The sequence below is a fragment of the Myotis davidii genome, unplaced genomic scaffold (genome assembly GCF_000327345.1).
Source record: "Myotis davidii unplaced genomic scaffold, ASM32734v1 scaffold88, whole genome shotgun sequence".
Lineage (NCBI taxonomy): Eukaryota > Metazoa > Chordata > Mammalia > Chiroptera > Vespertilionidae > Myotis > Myotis davidii.
Window position 1 is genome coordinate 5,364,272 of NW_006300377.1, and position 17,444 is coordinate 5,381,715.

At 47.0% G+C, this 17,444-nt stretch overlaps 2 protein-coding genes across 5 annotated transcripts in view; one reads left to right on the forward strand and one right to left on the reverse strand.

Moving 5' to 3' along the window:
- On the forward strand, nucleotides 1-7,862 carry FNDC5 (fibronectin type III domain containing 5). Of its 2 annotated transcripts, XM_015572823.1 has the most exons (5): nucleotides 1-1,658; nucleotides 2,084-2,282; nucleotides 2,640-2,729; nucleotides 5,290-5,423; nucleotides 5,778-7,862. In XM_015572823.1, exons 2-5 carry the CDS (start codon nucleotides 2,099-2,101, stop codon nucleotides 5,781-5,783), a joined length of 414 nt encoding a protein of 137 aa, XP_015428309.1. In that variant the 5' UTR covers nucleotides 1-1,658; nucleotides 2,084-2,098; the 3' UTR covers nucleotides 5,784-7,862. The 2 variants fall into 2 exon arrangements, with proteins under 2 accessions (XP_015428309.1, XP_015428308.1); XM_015572822.1 differs by lacking the exon at nucleotides 5,778-7,862 and having other exon boundaries at nucleotides 5,290-5,625.
- A 3,224-nt stretch (nucleotides 7,863-11,086) lies between these two features.
- Nucleotides 11,087-17,444, reverse strand: part of S100PBP (S100P binding protein) — a 34,031-nt gene continuing 27,673 nt past the window's right edge. For all 3 annotated transcript variants that reach the window (XM_006777361.2, XM_006777359.2, XM_006777360.2), the window contains 2 exons: nucleotides 15,870-15,951; nucleotides 11,087-13,632 (listed from right to left, as the gene is read on the reverse strand). In XM_006777361.2, the coding sequence (XP_006777424.1) occupies nucleotides 13,533-13,632; nucleotides 15,870-15,951 (182 nt within the window). In that variant the 3' untranslated portion in view covers nucleotides 11,087-13,532. The remainder of the gene's footprint in view (nucleotides 13,633-15,869; nucleotides 15,952-17,444) is intronic.

Here is a 17,444-nt window from a genome sequence, read left to right on the forward strand (position 1 = left end):
GGGCCCGGGCCCGGGGGGCGGGAGTCCTCAGTTCCCTCCCCCGCTTCCTGGGACCCGGTCCTGCCCCTCACTGCTCCCTAATGCCACCCCCCGCCTCTTCCCGGCCTTCTTGACCGCCAAACCCTTCCTCCAGCCCCCAAGCCCCTCCTGGCCTCCCCAGCCCTGGGGGACAGGGTCTTGTGACCTCAGTCCCCTCACACCATTGCCCTGAGCCCCAGCCTTTGCCTCGGGTCCCTAGCCCCCTTCTCTGGCCGGGGAGCAGCTGAGGACACCAGTCCCCCACCTTGGGCCTCCTCCCTGTCCCCAAAGCCCTGCAGGCCAACTCTGCAGGTCGGAGAGGGAGGGGGCACCGTGGGGTCCCAGTGTGCGTGTGAGGAGAGGGACTGGCACCCAGGCACCGGGTGGGCCACGGTGGCCCCTGAGCCCGGTGCTGTGGGCATCTGAGCTGTCCCGTGGGGCCTGGCCTCGTCCTCGCCCAGCCTCCCCTCTGGCTGCTGTTGCCGCCTTCATCTCTCCCTCTCCATCTCTTGGAGCCTCACTGCTGTCTCGCTCACGCTCCCGTCTCTGTGTCTGCCTCTCATATCCCGCTTGTCTGTCCTCCGGATGTGTCTGCCACCACCTGTCTGTGTCCCTCTGTCTCTCTCCGGGCCCACGTCTGGCTTTGGCTCCCCTTAGGCCTTGGTCCACTCATCTGTGGGGTGAGGGGTGCTGCTCGTGCCCAGATCTTCCCGTCAGCACCCGCCCCCTGTGAGATACGGAGGCTGCGACTCCATTGCCCCTGTCCTGGAAGGGTCTTCCTCCCCTGACCCTGTGCCCCCATCACTTCCTCCTCCTCCCTTCTCAACAGACACCCTTTCATCCTCTTCCCACATCCAGAAGGCCCTACCCACCCTGTACTCTTGATTCTCAGCTGAGGGGCCCTACTCCGAGTGACCCCATCTTCCCCTGTCACCTCCCCACCTGCCTCTTGGGGCTCACAGGGGCCCTTCCACAGGCTTCTTTCTGCCTGGGTCACCGCAACACCGAGGGTTCCTCCCTGGACCCTAACTCCCACCCCAGGGCTCCCCCCAGCCTGGTTCTTCTTCACCTGTGGGCTTTCCCCGTCCCCAAGGTCACGCACTTGACACTGCAGTGAGTACTGTGGAAAGAGCGTTGGCCGGGGATTGCTCTTGACTGCTTTTCATCAGACTAACCTTCAGCTCTTGAACCCTGGCCACCTAGGTCTCCCCCACCCCTGGCCCCTCACCTCCTAATGCCCCCCTATTAGATATGCCGTTGGCCCAGGCCCCTCAGTTTTAGCCTGCACCCCTGGTAGGGCCAGTTGTGGGCATCTGGGGTTCCCATCCTGGACACAAGGAGCCTGGGGCCTCTCCAGCCTGGCCCTGCAACCCACCAAGAAACTGAGGTCCAGGTGCCAACCGCAGGGAGGCCTTGGTTTCTTCCCTCCCCCACTGCATGGCCTCCCCCAGGTTCACTCATGAGACAGTGGGCCTGGGCCTCGCCGCAGGGGGTGCTCAGGCTCAGGTGCCTCCCCAACCCCAGACAGCCCCTCCGCCCCAGTGAATGTCACTGTCAGGCACCTCAAGGCCAACTCTGCGGTGGTGAGCTGGGATGTCCTGGAGGATGAGGTTGTCATTGGATTTGCCATCTCTCAGCAGGTAACCCTCTGGGAGGGAAGATGTTGGTGGGTGAGGGAGGAGAAAGAAAAGGACTGAGGCACAGGACAGACTGGCAGAAAAGTTGCACTTATGGCTTAAAAGGGGGCCCTAGAGGGGATGTGTCAGTGAGGGAGGGCTTTGGAGCCTTTGTTCGGAACCTGGGACTTGATCTTAAACAGACCTGAGATTTGGACCTGGCTCAGTTCTCACGAAATGTATGGCTTTGGGCAACTTCCCTCACCCTCTCCCAGTCTCATCTGTAAAATAGAGATAAGGCTATCTGCAGAGACGGGGATGCGGAAGTAAGATTATGTCTGCAGAGGGCTTAGCACGGTAGCCAGGTGAGCCCGCTATTGCTGCTGGAGAGGTGGCAGATGGGGTGGGACTGGGCACTGAGAACACTGGGCTGGCTCTTGCTTTGGCAGAAGAAGGACGTGCGGATGCTGCGCTTCATCCAGGAGGTGAACACCACCACCCGCTCCTGCGCCCTCTGGGACCTGGAGGAGGACACGGAGTACATCGTGCACGTGCAAGCCATCTCCATCCAGGGCCAGAGTCCGGCTAGTGAGCCAGTGCTCTTCAAGACGCCGCGGGAGGCCGAGAAGATGGCCTCCAAGAACAAAGGCAGGCCTGGGCACTGTTAGGAAGGGATGGGGTGTGGTGGGGTGAGGGCTGGTCGGGCCAGAGAAGTAGGAGGTTGAAGAAAGCACTAATTTCCCATACCCCTTCCTCCCTCCCCCTCCTCATAGCAGTACCTAAGAGAGAGGTCACTCTAGTGACCCAATACAATGGGTATATAAACACTTATTTTGGATTGCCTTATCACTGCGACCCCGAGTAGCCATCAGTGTGTTCTAGAACCTCTTTTCATTAGGTGTGTGGGCACCAATGTCGAGAGAAGCGCTTCATTTCCTGGACTTGGCCACAGAGGAGTGGCTGGGGGAGGAAAGAAGCCCAGACCTCGTGTCTCTCTCCCCACAGATGAGGTGACCATGAAGGAGATGGGGCGGAACCAGCAGCTGCAGACAGGCGAGGTGCTGATCATCGTCGTGGTCCTGTTCATGTGGGCCGGTGAGTCTGGCCTCCCAGCCCTTCGTCACTTAACCTGGGAAGGGGAGGACCTGACCAGACCCCTTCTCTCACAGAAACGAAGGGTAAGGCGCGTGGAGAGAGCTAAGAGGTCAGAAGTTTCTAAGTCCTGCCTGGGACAGTTCTGGGGACCAGATCCCATCCCTTCTCTAACTCAGCCCTCACCAAAAAAATAGCATATCAAGTTGCCTTGTAGGACCATAGGCGTATTTTCTCTCCCCCTCCCTCAGGCTCCGGGTGGAGGCACGCTCTTAACCTACTCCTCCTGACCAGCTCTAACACCGCCTCCATATAACCTCCCCAGCCCATTCACTAGGTCAGTGATGGCGAACCTTTGAGCTCAGCATGTCAGCATTTTGTAAAACCATAACTTAACTCTGGTGCTGTGTCACATATAGAAATTTTTTGATATTTGCAACCATAGTAAAACAAAGACTTATATTTTTGATATTTATTTTATATATTTAAATGCCATTTAACAAAGAAAAATCAACCAAAAAGAGTTCATATGTCACCTCTGACACGCATGTCATAGGTCCGCCATCACTGCACTAGGTCATTCCTGCCACGATGCCTCCAAGCACACCGTTTGCCCCTCTCGTCAGCTCTTCTTAGATAAGTTAGTTGGGCTTATCTCTCTCTCTCTTTTCCACCTATCTGTAAGCTCCCTGAGGATAAAGATCAAATTTCATTTTTGTATTCAATCAGCGTTTTCTGAACAGCCACTTCATTGTACATAGTGCTACATTCCAGATAGTGAATTCCAGGTAGTGCTACCGCTATGGCTAAGAGGAGCCTCATGCTTGCAAGCAAGTCTGGGAGAAGTCAGGCCCGTGTTAACTATAATTCAATGAGATGAGTGCTATGATAGGACTGTGTATGGGAGCAGCGGAGAGGAAATTAACTCTGGGGCTAGGAGTAGAAAACAGGAAAAACACAAAGAGCAGTAACATAGGATTTGAGCTTTGAAGGGTGAATAGGAGTTCACCGGGCAGCCAAAAAAAGGAAGGGAGGGTGTTCTGGGCAGTGTGTTCAAGAAACAAATTAATAAGCTCAGTTGGCTCAGTGCAGCTATGACCCAAGAAAGAAGGTAGAAAGTGGGGGAGTAAAGGATGGTAAGGCTGTGAAGTGCTGGAGTCTGTGTGGAGGAACTTGAACATGTCTAAGCCATGTTAGCATGTAGGTGAGGAGCAGGCTCTCTCAGGTAGAAGAATTTGGGGGGTCGGGGGAGAGGGAGCTCCCATAGGCTCATAGAAAAACAGGCACTTAGGGGAAAAGGGTTATACAAAAGAGGAGGTTTGCTTATGATGCTTTATTAGACTTGGCACAGATAGTTTTTATGTAATCATAACAATATAAACATAGTGAATGAACCCAAAATTGTTGTGTAATTCTGTTAGGGTGATGGGGAAGGAAGCAGGGGGAGTTGGTAGGCCTTATCTACTGTTAGAGGAGGCAGCTCAAAAGATATGAGCTGGGAAAGGCAGCGAGGGCTTGGAGGGGATACGTGTGAGACATGACACGCCACAATTAGACAATGGAGGTGGCAGGCCCCTGTGTGAGAAGAGCTAGAGCCCCTCCAGGATGCAGTCTAACTGGTGGCCTAATGCCTGGGGGAGGAGCCTTATAACTTGACTTGAAGATACTGTTTTTGAGAAATAAGGGAGGGAGAGACTTACTTAGGCGCACTCCAGTTTAAGGGTATAAATACCCCAAACCCCAACTAAGCAGGGTACTTGGTTTAGTTTCTGGTGGCTGAGTTGCCTGCTCAGACAATATCTGAATGTATTCCTTTTCTACAAATATTCCCGCCTGCTTGTTGTCTCATGTGAGTTCGCCCCTACAAGAAGACAAGAACTGAGGATGCAGAGTACTGTCTCTGGCCAGAGGCAACCCTGACCACCCCTGACACTGCCATGGTGGGAAGTCAAGAGATAATATCTAAAACAGATAGGTCAAGAAATAACCACTATAAATCAAGCATAGAAGTAAAAATGGGGAAAACAAGAATTGGAGTTGGCTGCCTTAATACTATCCAACTTTTAAAAAAGCTTATGCTTATCATGTATTAGTTCAATAAAATAAACATTTCACAGAGTGCAGGCCCCAGGTGCACACCCCAGTTGCACCCCAGAGCGACCTTGAGTAAGTCACCTAAGCTCTGCATCAGTGTCCTCACTCTCACCTGGGGAGGGCCATAGGGACCCTCCGTGCTATGAGGACTCCGTGAGCTGGAATATGTCAGTGCACAGCACAGGTTGGCACGTGCTCTGTTGGCACTCAGTTGGCACTGTTGTTTCTATTTTCCCCTAACGGAAAGGGGGAGGATTCAGAGGTTTAAAAGAAGGGAAGGGAGGAGACATGATCAAACGCATGTTGCAGCAGCAGTGAAGGGGATGGTCAGGGGACAGGTGGACACAGGAGCCAGAGGCCAAGGCAGGCTGTGGCAGTAGTGCAGGTGAGAGACCATCTGGAGCTCAGCAAGGGCTCAGGGCAAGGGAGCAGGTGGGCAAGGACTCTGACTCTCTCCCCTGTCCCCCAGGCGTCATTGTCCTCTTCTGCCGCCAGTATGACATTATCAAGGACAATGAGCCCAATAACAACAAGGAAAAAACCAAGAGTGCGTCAGAAACCAGCACACCAGAGCACCAAGGCGGGGGGCTTCTCCGCAGCAAGGTGAGGGCAGGGCTTGGACCTGGGTGGGTGGCCCCATGGCTCAGGCACTGGGAGTCCCTGGACTGCAGAAGGGTCAGCTCAGGGTCTGGCATGGCTACAGCTGGGCAGAGCCAAGCTTGGCTGCTGCCTGTGTGACCCAGGGGACACTGGAATTGATTTTGGATCCTCTCCTTTTGCAGGGTGCCAGGGGCCAGTAGGGGTTAAAGGCGGGGGCAGTGAATGGGGAGGGCAGAACTCTTGGTTGGTGTGGGACAAGAAGAGATGGGCTTTGAGCTCATGTCTGCAGCTGTGGTGCTGTGACCTTGGGCAGGTGCTTCACCTCTTTGTACCTTCATTTCCTCTTGTGTAAAACAGATATGAAACCTTTTCAGTGCTGGCTTTAGCAGCTCAGAAGACAGTAGAGAATGTGAGAGGATCTCATGGTTCAGGCGATGATATCCAACAACATCTGGCCCTCTCTACATTTCCTCCTCCCTCCATCTCCTTGCACCCTCTGGCTTACTGTCCTCTCTCTTGGCTTCACTCTTTCTGGCGCATTTTCCTGAAGCCTCTTATTAACCCCCATCTCCAGAAGCACCTCAACAATGTCAGTGACTGAGGCTGCGCTGAGAGGCCGATCTGCAGGACGTGAGAACCAGCCAGCAGGATGGCTCTGCTGGGGGTGGACGGGTCCGGGGGCAGTGGGTCCAGGACCCAGACTTGGCCATTCAGCTGAGTGAGGCCGAAGGCTGGGTTTGCGACGGCAGAGACAAGACATGCAGGCAGGGCTACTCCTTTCCTTCCACAGGGGACAAGAGCCTGGCTTTCCGGCAGCAGCCCTGCTGCTCCCTTCCTTCTCGTGTCCTCTGTTTCCAACCTTGCGAGAAGTCTATTCAATTAGCCCTGGCCGCTTCTCTCATTTCTTCCTCCCAGTTTCCAAACAAGCTCTTGGTGAACATCATCGAAGCGTGACTACCTGTCTACAGGGAGAAAGATTTCATTTTTCTTCTCTGCTGGTCCCCAGGTCCACGGGCACAGGGAGGGGGAGGACTACGGTAGAGGGGGAGGCACAGCTGCAGTTCTCTCTCTCCGATGTCCTAGTCTGGTGAAGGAGACTGAACTACAAACTCAAATTCTGCAAAAAATAAACAAGCCACAAAACTTGAGGCCTGGCCCCATTCTGGAAAAGGCAAAGCTGCATGAGACACGGCCTTCTTTCTGCCTCCTTGCGTCTCCTGGACGGCCTTCCTCTCTGAGAAGATGCACAAAGCTTCTGGGAGATGACAAGCACCGAGACTGACTTAAGCCCTTTCAGACCAAGAACCGTCAGGGAAGCCATGGGCCTGCCTGCTTGGCAGGGGCGTGGCTGCCGTGGAGCCTTTTCTGGATTCAGCCATTAAGGACTTGTTTGTAGTGCGATGCACAACTTTGTGTGTGTGTGTGTGTGTGAGATTTATCTGTTTTGTCTCTTGGAAAACACAACCGAAGGGCTTCATTCCAGAGGGCCATAGGGATTCCCCGAGCTGGTTGCCTGCATCTTCTGTCTTCTTTGGCCCTTATTTTGACTGTAAGACTATCCGTCTGGGGTTTTAAGAAGAAAATGCAGGAAAGATACCTGGAAGGTATTGGCCCCATTTCGTTAGGAAAGCCTCTTGGAGTTGTAACAGTGCTGTCTTGGACAACTGAAAGGCACGTTCCAGTGGGACATCCTGAAGGCTGCTAAATCACCACGCTGTGGTGGAAGCTGCCGGAAGGCAGGCCTGAGCCATTCAGTCAGAGCAGTCGTGGCCTCTGGGGTCTCCATATCTTGCCATCTCATCCAGGATTCTGTGAAAGCTACCCAGGGTCCTCATGTCCTTCCCTAGAGCCTGTGTGGTGTGAGGTGACAGGTCTTTCTCCACTGCCCCTTTCTGGTAAAAAACAAAACAAAAAACAAACAAAAAAAAAACTGGTGCTTGATAAGGGAAGGCAGACCCTTCCCTAGGACTGACAAGCTGTGGCAGCTGAATGCCTGCACAGAAGAGAAGGACCTCTGCGTCTTCCAGTGGTGGCTATGGACAGGAGTCTGGGAGCACTGCGCCTAGCACAAGCCTGGCACACAGTAGGTGCTCATTGAATACCTGTTGAACTGAATAAGCAATAGCCCCAAGCCAGAGAGCTGAAAGCCATCACCCAGTGACCACCCTTCCTTCCGGTCTACAAGAGCTCTCAGGGCTGGGCCGGCCACTTCTGAGTGTGGAACACAGAGAGGGAGGAGAGACAGGGTAAAGGCAGATGTCAGCAGCACTAAGGGCTTCCTCATGGGAGGGCATGAGGCTTCACTCATTGTCTTGTGACGTCCATCCCTGCTGAATGGGGCTGCAAGGCCAAGCTCCTTAGGGGAGAGAGGTCCTAACCTCCGATCCAGTTAGAGCAATAACCACTTTTTAAATGTAAAATAAAAAGACAAATGAAAAGGCACATCCTTGTCTCCTGGTAAATGCCCAAATGTTGCCCTCTTTTTCTGGCAGTTGGCAGCCACTCAGTTCTCTCTCCATTCTGGCCTGCAGCTTCCTAGGGACATGCCTGCCTGCCAAGCTGGAGTTGGAAGGGAAATCTCGAACAGATGGGGGTGCACGTGTAGGAGGAGAAAATAGCTGCTCCATCATCCTATTACTGAGCCCCGCCCCCGTACCCTAAACCAAGCTTGGGCTGCCTCACCACATAGGTATGCAGGCTGGTGCTCAGTTTTTAAAACAAAGGGTTTTCCCCTCGGATGGGGTGGGTGCTTTCCTTGGCCAAAGGAATGCAGTCTGTTTCTCCCAGGGGTGAGCAGAGAAGTGAAGAACTGCAAAGCTGCCTGCTGCGGCTCAGTAATCACAGCATGCCGTTCTGGACTGTTAAAGGAATATCCTTACGATCCCAACAGCAGGCTGAAAGGTAGAGTAATGGTGCCATTAGCCAAAGAGCAAACCAGTAAATGGGGCACCTCGAACATTTCGGTCAGAACCAGCAAGAACTTGGTGATCGGGCTTAGGGAAGGCTGTTCTGGAAGGTTCTGAGAAAAGAAGCAGGCAGGTCTTAGAGGCTGAGTGGGAAGTCGATTAGCACACAGAACCCTAAGCCAAACCTAAGAGGTACTTCCCAGGTCCTCTGTGCTCACATAGTGCCAAGTGATGGAGAAGCCCCCAAGTCAGCATCAGGTGTAGAAGCTGTCAGTGGGCTCAGGAAGCACTGCTAGTGGGAGTTTCCCGTCTCCCTCTTATCTGTGCCTATAGTACATCAGCTGAGGGTGTGAAGGGAGAAAAACAAACAACAGTCCTGCATTAAACTGTTGCCTTTAATTACCTACCTACACCCCCAAGTTCTTTAATGACTGAGCTTTTCCTGAATCAACTGTAGCTGCACAGAACCCTACAGCTGACTTGGGAAGTGGTCTCTTCACCACGCACATACGTCCACAGATTGCTCACTGCTTATTCTGAGGCTGAGACCTGACTGCAGACCACAGTAGGCCTGTGGGAGGGAATGCAGGGCTGAGAGGCAGGAGACCCCACCGTATAATACATATAACACATAACACCTCAGACCAGTTACTTGAGGGTGGGATGGGGAGTGGGCCTTGGTTTCCTCAACTGTCAGACCCCATTCACCACCTAGACTGGGAGCTAAGGGGCTTCCTCACAGGAACAAGAGGGAAACCCCAGAATTTAGGGAAGGATTGTGGACTGTTTTCATGGGGCCAGGAGCCCTTTTCTCCTTGTAATCCTGTCCCTTCAACCACTAGCTTTTCAGTATGGGCCTCCTCTAGAATCCACTTTTAAGATCTCTGATTCAACCCTTTACAGAAATATGTAAAATCTCACCAAACATCACGTTTCAGACTTCTACTTTCTCACCTTCTTTAAACCTATTTGTCAGTGTTTTAAGTAGCCTCCAACAAATTGTTTATGTAAATGGATGCTATCCCCACCCCCACCCCCAGCTCCAATCTCATCAAGCTACTTGAAGCTAAACTGAAGAGAATCTTTGTATACAAAGAGTTCCTTAATGATACATTTCATGACTACCCCATGGACTGCTTTGAAGATTGTCCAAATGATTACATTCCACCCCCTTCTCTTTAAAAAAAATATTTTTATTGATTTCAGAAAGGAAGAGATAGAAACCATCAATGATGAGAATCATTAATCAACTGCCTCCTGCATGCCCCTTTACTGGGGATGGAGCCCGCAAGACAGGCATGTGCCCTTGACTGGAATCGAACCTGAGATCCTTCAGTCCGCCAATGTGCCAAACCAGTTAGGGCCCACCGCCTTCTCAGTGGGTGCTAGGGAGGGTCAGATTTTCTGTCTATGGCATGTCCCAGTTGTCACAGGGGGAAGACAGGTGGGGAGGATTGACAAGGCAGGAGCTTGTTCATTAAGGAATTCCACCCCTGACCAGCTGATACTTCCTGTGTCAAGTGGGAGGGAATTTTTTTCCTGACAGGTGCTTAGGCATACAACGCCAAGCATACCTTAGAATCAGCTTAGAAATAATTGTTTACTCTCAGAAAGCAGGACAATACCCAGAAGAGCAAGGAACTCAGCTTTCTAGTTTTAGGTGCTTGGGGTTTTTCTTTCTGTGAAAGCTCAAAACAGGAGAATGTTTTAAAGAATGGTTACAGAATGAGCCCATTTTTGAGAAGGTCCATTTGTCTTTCTCCTCACTTTTCTATAACATAAAACAAACGGAGGGTAAGGGACACCACCATTCCAGAGAATCCAGTCTGGTCCCTGAAACCTTTGAAGCCTACAGTCATACCTTGTGAAAAAGGAAATGAGCAACTCCTGGACTAAGGATTGTCTATCTGACAGGAACAAAATAGGTATGTACAAGTCAGAAGCACCTCTGACTCAAACAGTATCAAATAGTTGAGTACTTAGCAAATTTATATTGAACCTTCTACTTGGACTGTAAAATATATACTAGATGAAATTTATAGAACAGCAGCTCAGAAAGCCTGTCCAAACATGTTGCCCCTTATTTTCTCAGTAGGAGCTGAATTTTAAAAAGCAATGGCTAATCTAGGTGCCAAGCTCTTATTGCCTTCCCTTTCATCCTTGTTCCTAAGAAGGGTACTAAGAAGCTAGGCTCACAGAAAGGATCTAAGGAACACTGTGTCTCCCACATCGACCCATATTTATCCAACCTTCACCCCAGGTTCTAGGAACAGTTAATTTCTGGAGAAGAACAAGCTTTAATTTTGCACTATCAATTCTGACTTCACATCCCTTTCAAAGGGAGAATGTCCCAGGATGGTTCAGCTTCCTCCTTAATCAGGGCTAACTCTGGAGTGGCAGAGGCACAGAGGTCAAACACAAACATGGGGAGGAATGCAAGGCAATGTCTGTCTGAGCAGGCTGAGCCCTTTTCCCCTCTGCAAAAACAGCAGCCCAGTGATATTTCAGGCTCTCCCAGTGTCAGCCCCCTGACATGCACTATATGTACCTGCAAATCCCAATCAATTTCAACATTTCTTAGCTGCAGGAACACCTTTTTCAACACTGTAATTTACCCTCAAAAGAATAGGGAGCATGCACCTCCGCCTCCCAGCACCACATTCTACTAACTGCCACCCCCTTCTATACCCCACTAACCTACCTACGCAAAGGAGGAAGGAACCCTCCTTCAAAGCCTGCAACAGACGGTCACAGTACATATGCCACTGACAAGAACTTTTATTTCTTTTTAATGACATTAAACACAACTGCTACAAGGGAAAAACCATGATAAAGAGGAGGCACCAAACTTGTTTCATAAGTGATCCTGACAAAAACTCAAAGCAGGGCCTGCATTAGATGCAAAATTGCAGGTTATTTCCGGCTCTTTACCTCTAAGTAAACTACATAAACACATTTTTACTCTGCTTCATCAATACCCCTGTGGTGAGAATGTCATCCTGGCTGAAGAAAGGTAGGTAGGCAGTTAAATGTATGTTAACATAGATGTGCATCTTTAAAAACATATTAAAACTCCAGATTTTACCCACCAGGCGGGCATGCCTAATAATGAGTTTTCTTTGGCTGTTTTTTTCTCCTTGAAGAATATTATGTTAACTGCTAGAGAACAGTTCTCTCCTCCTCCAGTCCAACAGATTTAATTAAGCTGCTAAAGCTTTGGAAAAACAGAATTATTTGAGCAAAGAGGAAATGTGATTGTCACATTTTATAGTTAACCTGTCACTCATATGATTTCGCAAAGGCGATGCTCCCATTACAGATTCAGGCTTAAACCCTTTTGTAGCAGAAAGGTAGGAACATGAGTCCTAGATTTTGGCCTAAGCAAAACACTGTCTCTTCAGAACTTGCGTTATCTACGGGGCCCTAGGCAGTTGCAATGCTAGTTATTCCAGCTATGATTAATTTTAGCTATGCTGTGGTTCCAAAGGTAGATAGATTTTTGCTTGTCTCACTCTATCAACCTAATTTAAGAAAACCTCGAGAAGTGACTGACATATTAAATGATAACTGAAAAAATAGATTTGACTCTTGCCTTTGCATGTAACTTTTTAGCATTTTGGTCTCAGAATTAAACCAAATGTCCAAGGAAGAGAGAATCCTTAACCAGATAAAAACAATAAATACTTAAGGATATCCATCTAAAGTTATTGGTGGCATGAATGACCAAGCTTTTCCCAAGTCAGTTTCTAAAGCAGGGAAGGATGCTTAAGATGGGTTACTCACAAAGATGGGCTGATGAAACAACAAAACCAGAGAGAGGCAGCTAGCCAGTATCACAGGCTGTGCTACAGCAACTATGTACAACTTTCACAGAGAGTGGGCAACAGCATAAATACTGGACTGCAAAATCTCCCGAAAGATGTCTAAAGCTGTCTTTAAAGAAAGAATAGCAAACTCCTAAGGCATCCATCAAGATGGCTGCAGTCTGTCAACTTGGGTTAGAAAACCAAACCTTAAGATCAGGTAATGTTTTTGTGCACAGGCTTAATCACAACTATATTAGACCCATGTTAGCAGTTTTGTAAAACTGCATCAGAGGTTCGACCAAATGAGATGATAACATCCAGGGTCTAAAGGCACCTCTTGTTGACTAATAACGGAGACAAAAGAGTGCCTCTCCAAAGTTTCTCCCACAGGATGGAAGCTCACTAGCACATGACCTCATCCTTAAAGTCTGGGTTCGGCAGATGAAACTGAAGCCTCAATAGCATTGACTTTTGACTGTCCTGGAGTGGAGACCCTGTGTGAGCAGCTCTTCAGTAAACACAGTAGGGACACTGTTCTTAAGAGGCACATCCATGTCTAACAGGAATTTATCAGTCGAACCCTAGAGAGCACAGTGGTCACTGGGTAAAAAAAAAAGGCAAATCCTTGAAAAAAGGCAGAGAAGACAGCTACAAGACCACAAATCAACATGGGTTACTCAGTCAGCAGTCTTCTGTCAAAGTTAAGATGTATACGATTTGCAAACACTACTATGCAAAGTAAGTTTGATAAAGGGTGAAATAAAAGCCAAAAATAAAGGCAGATGGTAGATACAAAAAGGAGAGAAGATTTATACTTTTAATTTGTCCTTTCAACAGGACATCTATCCTATTTCAAACATTTTGGATTACCAACGTTAAAATTTTGACAGGTATTTAGAGATTCAAATAAGAAAGTAAGAGGGGTGTTAAAAGTTACTTGTATCCATTTATAAGTCATGAGCAATTAACATTGGCTTGCAGCCTGATAAAGAATCTCTTCCTTACAGAAGATTAAACGATTATTTCTCTTGGGCAACAGTAGATTTCACTTCTGCATAAAGATGGGTGTTTAGTTTGAGCCTGGGTGTTTTGGCTTAATGTTGGCTTTCAGGAGGTGGCCACCTTCAATTTAAAGAAACAAATAAAAACTGTATCATCTTAACACTGCTTAAACACACGCACGCACACACGCACGCCTGAAGGATTTTATACAAAAAATTTCAAGTCGGCAATGGGCACTTCCAAAAGGCAAAAAGTTCTTTAAATAAAAATCTTGTGAAAAATAAAATTCAAAATCGGCCAAGCACAAAACAGCAGAAGATGAGATGCTGCACTGGACAGAACCTGGACAGGGACCTTCACTGCTAATGGGGTGAGACACATGGACTGTACTGGATATCTTAGAGACTCTGGAACCGCTGGTGGCTTCGCTTGTTCCTGTCAACCCACTGAGTCAGACTGTATCTTTCCAGAGGTTTCTGTCGGAACCGGGCATAGTTTCTGTCAAGAGAGAGAGAGAAAATAAAAACAGAAAAGATGATGGTTTCAGCTGGTATGGCTCTTTGTATACAACTATTTTAAGAATGTCATTACTTTAAGAAATCAAATTTTACATTTCAATTCTCAAAATTTTATACAAAAGTCACATTATAATTGCTATTTCCTTCCAAATTCCAAAGCCACCTAATTCCCAGACAGGTATTATGTGGTAACAAATGTCCCAAGAAAACCTAATGTACAATGTATAATAATGACTAAGTAGAAAAAAAATACTTTCCCCCTCTAGAAACATTTAGAACGGGATCTACATTTCATTCTTGCATCAGAGCTCTACTTCCAACAGGACCTGTCTGGCACAGCTCAAGGTTGCTCAGGACACAGCAGTTAAAATTAGAATAAAATTCCCAGAGAAGGTAAGTCATCATGTGAGCATCACACTGTAAGTTTAGAGACTGAACAATTAATAGCACAGACTTAGAGTTTCTTGAGTCTCCTTTAGTCATGTGTTGGACTGGGGTTCTGAAGAGGACCCATTGAGATCATTTAAGCCCACTCTCAACTCCAGCTGTTCCTAATAACCCACCTGGGAAACTTTTTAAAGATATAGATTCTTGGCCCCTTCCTCACCCCCAGACTTAATGATTTAGAATCCCTATAATCTGAGCCTGGACATCTATATTTTTGGACAATTCCATAGATGATTATGAGGAACAGCCACGGTTGAAAATAATTGTAACAATACCTGACATTTACCTAGCCCTATACACAAGCACGTGAATTCTTTGAACACCTCATCTCATTTAATGCTAATGACAATCCTATGAGAAAAGCACTCTCATTAACAACTTGTATACGTAAGGAAACTTGATCCTCAGGTTAACTAACTTGCTCAAGATTATACATTGGAGTAAGCAGAAGAGCCTGGATTTGAATTCACACCAGAATTTATCAAATAACCAATCCACTACATTGTCTTTCTGATAACGACAGAGGAAACAATGAGTGTAAAGGCTGAAGTATGAGAATGTCTGCATACTTGAAAAATAGCAAGGAAGCCAGTGACTAGAGCAGAATGAATAAAGCACAGAGGCTGATGAGCTATCAGACTAGGCCAGCCGTGGGCAAACTACGGCCTGCGGGCCGGATCCGCCCATTTGAAATGAATAAAACTAAAAAAAAAAGGCCGTACCCTTTTATGTAATGATGTTTACTTTGAATTTATATTAGTTCACACAAACACTCCATCCATGCTTTTGTTCCGGCCCTCCGGTCCAGTTTAAGAACCCATTGTGGCCCTCGAGTCAAAAAGTTTGCCCACCCATGGACTACGCCATGATCCTTATAGGAGATGTAGGGGATCGTGAAGATGAGAAGATGGGAAATCAAAAACCACTTGAAAATCCTGAGCAAAGAAGAGAATCTAACTTATGACTAATGCTTTGAAAGAATCTCTTTGGCTGCTGAGCTAAGAACAGTTGACGGGCAAAGGCAGAAACAGGAGATGATTTAGATTTGCAATAATCCAGGTGAAAATGATGCAAAATGATCAGGTTTTGGATATATTTTGTATGTGGTGCTTATAAAATTTGCTAATGGATTAAATATATGGAAAGAGAGAAAGGAGTCAAAAATGACTCTAAGGTTTCTGGGTAGCTGATCAAAGTAACTGACTAAATCTATAAAATAACACTGCATCAAGAATCCATAAGATTTCAGCACTAGAAAGGCCCTTTGAACTCTGGCCAGAGTGGCTCAGTTGGTTGAGCATTGTTCAATGCACCAAAGGGTCACTGGTTCCATTCCCGGTCAGGGCACATGCCCAGGTTGCAGGCTCAATCCCCAGTAGGGGGTTACAGGAGGAAGCTGACTGATGTTTCTCTCTCATATTGGTATTTCTTTCTCTCTCTGTCTCTCTCTCTAAAACCAATAAATATATATATATATATTTTTAAAACTTTTTTAAAAGGCCCCCTGACATTAAATAGTCCAACATATTAATTTTACAGATGCAAGAAACAGAAAAGTAAAAGTGATTAGATAAAAATCATATAGATAAAAAACTGCAAAGCTAGTATTAGAACCCAGGTTTCCTGAATGTCAGTCCAGTTCTTATTCCATTATACTGTATTCCTCTCTTTCCACCTCTGATTTTAAACAATTATAACCTCAACTTCCCACCACATTCCTCCTATAGCCAAATTCTACCCTCTTCCTCCTCCTTTTAATCACCCACTCACCGAATGGTGAGGTCCGAAGGATGTGGATGGTTATGCATATGATGAACTTGATCCATCAAAGAACACAGTTCCACCAAGGCACCTGCAATACAGAGAGATCAGTGGTTAAAAAGCAGCTCAGTGAACTACCGTGTCAGCTTAGGTCAAAGCTTTCAGAGAAAGAGAAAACAAGCACTGGTCCTAATACTATCTATTTCTGATCATCACAAGCAGTCAGCACAAAAACTACAAGCCAGAGAGGGGAACTTGTTCTTGGGTGATGATGATGAAACAATAAGACAGCTACCATTCATTCATTCAACATTTATTAGCTCCTACAATGTGTGAGGAACTTTACTGTCCCCTAGAATATTGTGGTACATAAGACTGCATCTGCCCTAGGTGATTCCAAAATGTGTGATATGTGCAGTGACACACAGAGACTGGGGCATGGGGATTAGAGAAAGTCCCCTCCAAGGGAAGTAAACTATTTAACCTATAAGCAGGGATCTGAAAATGTAAGAAGTTGGTGAGATAAAGAGGGATGGGAGATGGGGGTGTCCAAGAGAAATAGCTAATACAAAGGCCTAGAACACAAGATAACAAAATACATTCAAGAAACAAGAGAAGTTGAGAATGGAAGAGGGGTGGGGGCTTTTTGCTTGACTAGAAAAATTGCTGGAGGCAATTTCTCAAACACCTATCTGGCAGTCTGGCAAGGTGCTAGTAAGCACTTTACACATTACCTTAATTCTAAAAAAAATCTTACATGGAGAGAGATGTTATTAACATCATTTTAGAGATGAAAAACTATAGCTCAGGGAAGTATACTTGCTTTAAGTGCTTATTAAATTGCACTCAAAACAACCTGCTTTGAGTTCAGCTTTTGCCACTATTTGATGATACTAATTTTGCACTTAAGGATTGAGACTTAGGCTGAAGCTCACAAGAGAATTATGGTTTGAGAAAACAAAATAACTTCTCTAGACCATTGGCTCTCAAATTTTAACATGCATCATAATCAGTTGGAGGTATTATAAAACAGATTGCTAGGTTCCAACCCCAGAGCTTCTGATTCTGTAGGTTCGAGTGGGAAGTGAGATTTTGCATTTCTAATGAATGCCCAAGCGATGCTGATGCTGCTGGTCTGGGAATTACTCTTTGAAAACCACTGCCCTAGACAGCGGAAATCTTCCTTTCAGTTAGTTTACATACTTGTCATTATCTTATCTACTATGTTCTCAGGAACCAAGAGCACTCTAACTAAGGTACAGACCATCTTTTCAAGTTCAGGAAAAAAAATATTTCCGACCAATTTATTCAAAGCCTCAAGGAGCCGACCTTTGTAAAAAAGTATATAAACTTTGAAGTTAAGCAGATAAATTTCCAATCCAGTCACTAACTAGTTCTTGACCCTGGGCAAATCATTTCATTTCTTTCTTTTTTTAAAAATATATTTTATTGATTTTTAAAAATATACATACTTTATTGATTTTTTACAGAGAGGAAGGGAGAGGGATAGAGAGTAAGAAACATCAATGAGAGAGAAACATCGACCAGCTGCCTCCTGCACACCCCCACTGGGGATGTGCCCGC